The 3,193-nt window shown below is 45.8% G+C and overlaps 1 protein-coding gene across 1 annotated transcript; it reads left to right on the top strand.

The window, feature by feature from the left end:
* Positions 1 to 2,335: 2,335 nt before the first annotated feature.
* Positions 2,336 to 2,941, top strand: LOC110931424 (uncharacterized mitochondrial protein AtMg00810-like). Its single transcript, XM_022174819.1, has one exon. The coding sequence runs from the start codon at positions 2,336 to 2,338 to the stop codon at positions 2,939 to 2,941; it is 606 nt and encodes a 201-aa protein (XP_022030511.1).
* Positions 2,942 to 3,193: the final 252 nt, after the last annotated feature.

Here is a 3,193-nt window from a genome sequence, read left to right as displayed (position 1 = left end):
GGGATTCTCGGTCCACGCCCCAACTCAGCCAACGCAGCCTACACTCCTACTGATATCGCACAGGCTATGTACACGATGAGCTTAAACCCGCCCGATTGGAACTCTATGATGGACACCGGTGCTACGGGACATTATCTACAACCGTCAGGTACATCTCATTCTCATTTAAATAAGAGCACAAATCAATTTATTATTGTCGGTGACGGAAGTACCATCCCGGTCACAGGACAAGGCAACCTAACCTTACCACCGCCCTACCCGCCTTTTAAACTGAATAATGTCCTCTATTCACCTAAACTCATTAAAAACCTTATATCCGTTCGTCGGCTATGCACCGACAACTCTCTGTCTATAGAATTTGACCCGTTTGGTTTTCTTGTGAAGGATCTCAAGACCCGGATCCCTATCCTCCGGTGCAACAGCAGCGGTGACTTGTACCCACTCCTGCCACCTCCAGCCTCACAACGGACCACACCAAGTACTTTTGCCGCCCTTACTCAACGCCTATGGCACCAGCGCCTAGGCCATCCGGGATCTAGTCCTTTACATTCGTTGAACAATTCTAGTTTAATTTCTTTTGATAAACTCAGTAATAAAACATTATGTCATTCTTGTGTTTTGGGAAAAAGTGTTCGTTTACCTTTTACACAATCTACGTCACACACGGTTTCACCCTTTGATATTATCCATAGCGATCTCTGGACATCGCCGGTGTTAAGCACTAGCGGTCACAGATATTATATATTATTCCTTGATGATTATACAAATTTTTTGTGGACCTACCCAATTTCAAACAAGTCCCAAGTTTACTCCATATTCACTACCTTTGCAACTCAAATTAAAACTCAATTTGAACGCCCAATCAAAACATTTCAGTGTGACAACGGTACCGAATACATCAACCACAATTTCAAACAATATTGTACACAAAATGGCATGTTGTTTCGTCTCTCTTGTCCGCACACATCGTCTCAAAATGGTAAGGCGGAACGCAAAATCCGTTCTATCAACAATATCATCCGCACCTTACTTACCCACGCCCAACTTCCCCCATCTTTTTGGCACCACGCCCTTGACATGGCCACATACCTTCACAATATAATACCCGCCAAAATTCTTAAAAACCATACCCCTACGGAAATTTTATACCATCGCACTCCTTCATACGAACACCTACGGGTGTTCGGCTCTCTTTGTTATCCCCTCATTCCATCAACCACCACTCACAAACTTGCACCCCGGTCCCACCCCTGTGTTTTCCTCGGCTACCCTCTACAACACCGGGGGTATAAGTGCTATGACCTACACACCAATCAAATCATCGTATCTCGTCACGTTATGTTTGACGAGACCATTTTCCCCTTTCATCACATCCACTCCTCACCCCCAAAATATGACTTCCTCTCTGCCCCCCTACATCCAACCGTCTGGTCCCACATCTCTCCCTCAATCGCCACCAATACCCACCCACCAAATACTCCCCCCAACTGTTTCCTCTTCGACCGACCCATTACCTATGACTCCTTCAAGCCCAACAGCTCATTCCACCTCTCCCACTAGCCCACCTCCTCAAAGCCCACCTCACTCTTTTATACTTCCATCACCACAACAGCCCATTTCTCACTCAACCCAATCCCTTAATCAACCATTTTCTCACGGCCCTTACCCTCCCTCTTCTATCGCGGCCCCTACCACTAACCCACAAACCACTTCACCAAATTCACCCACCCCGCAACCCAGCCAACAAACCCGATCCATGCGAACCCGAGCCATGGACGGAATTCATAAACCCAAAGTTCACTTTGACCTTCACACCACCACCATTACTCCCATTCCCAAAAACCCAACCCATGCCTTGTCCTCACCGGAATGGTATAACGCCATGCAGACTGAATATAATGCTCTTATTGAAAATGAGACTTGGGAACTTGTTCCTAGACACCCGCAGATGAATGTTATCCGCAGTATGTGGTTATTTAAACACAAATTTAATTCTGACGGTTCTTTGGGACGTTACAAGGCTCGGTTAATTTGTGATGGCAGGTTACAACAGGTCGGGATCGATTGTGGCGAGACGTTTAGCCCTGTAGTAAAACCAGCCACCATCCGTACGGTTCTCACCATTGCTCTCACCAAGGCATGGCCGGTTCACCAGCTCGATGTCACCAACGCCTTCTTGCACGGCACTCTCAATGAAACCGTATACATGTATCAGCCTATGGGATTCCGCAACAAACAATTTCCTAACCACGTTTGTCGGCTCAAAAAGTCTTTATACGGTCTCAAACAGGCTCCTAGAGCATGGTACCAATGATTCACCGATCATGTTCTTCACATGGGGTTTATTCAAAGCAAAAGTGACAATTCTCTCTTCATACTTCACCATCAAGAGCATACTGCCTACCTTCTTCTATATGTTGATGACATCCTTCTTGTCACTTCTTCAGATACACTTCGTCAACACCTCATGGCTAGTCTGGCAAGTGAATTCGCCATGAAAGATCTCGGGCCCTTGAGCTATTTTTTGGGAATTTTTGTTACTCGACACAACAACTCTATGTTTCTCTCCCAACAGGCTTATGCTCATGATATTATTAATCGTGCGGGTATGCGATCATGCAAACCAGTGGACACACCGGTTGACACTCAGCCGAAACTTTCTTCCACCTCGGGAACCGCGTTTGAAGATCCCTCTCTGTATCGTAGCTTGGCTGGGGCTCTTCAGTATACCACCTTCACCAGACCTGACCTAAGCTATGCAGTTCAACAGATTTGCATGCACATGCATGCACCATTGAACTCTCACTGGCAGGCTCTTAAGAGAATAATCCGATATTTACAAGGCACAGCTTCATATGGCCTTACTCTTGAGTCTTCTCCCTCTGTCGCTCTGACTGCCTTCACTGACGCAGATTGGGCTGGCTGCCCTGACACCCGTTGATGTGTGTAAAATGCAACATGTAAAACACATCAATTAAGGCATAAAACTAACCCTTTTTAAGTACTAATGTTGGAAAAAGAGTGTTTTTGTCTTCCTTTTGTATTTTCAGGATGAAATGAGCTCAAAATCACAAAAGAAGCAAAAAGACCCCTAATTCTATCATAATTACAAGAAAAGGAACAAAAGTGAACTGCCCGGACCCTCAACGGCACCTCCCAAGACAAAGAGAAGAGAAACAGAGCCTGAACACGC

The sequence above is a fragment of the Helianthus annuus genome, chromosome 3 (genome assembly GCF_002127325.2).
Source record: "Helianthus annuus cultivar XRQ/B chromosome 3, HanXRQr2.0-SUNRISE, whole genome shotgun sequence".
Lineage (NCBI taxonomy): Eukaryota > Viridiplantae > Streptophyta > Magnoliopsida > Asterales > Asteraceae > Helianthus > Helianthus annuus.
The sequence above is the reverse complement of the archived record's forward strand: the minus strand, read 5'-3'. Positions and strand labels throughout refer to the sequence as shown.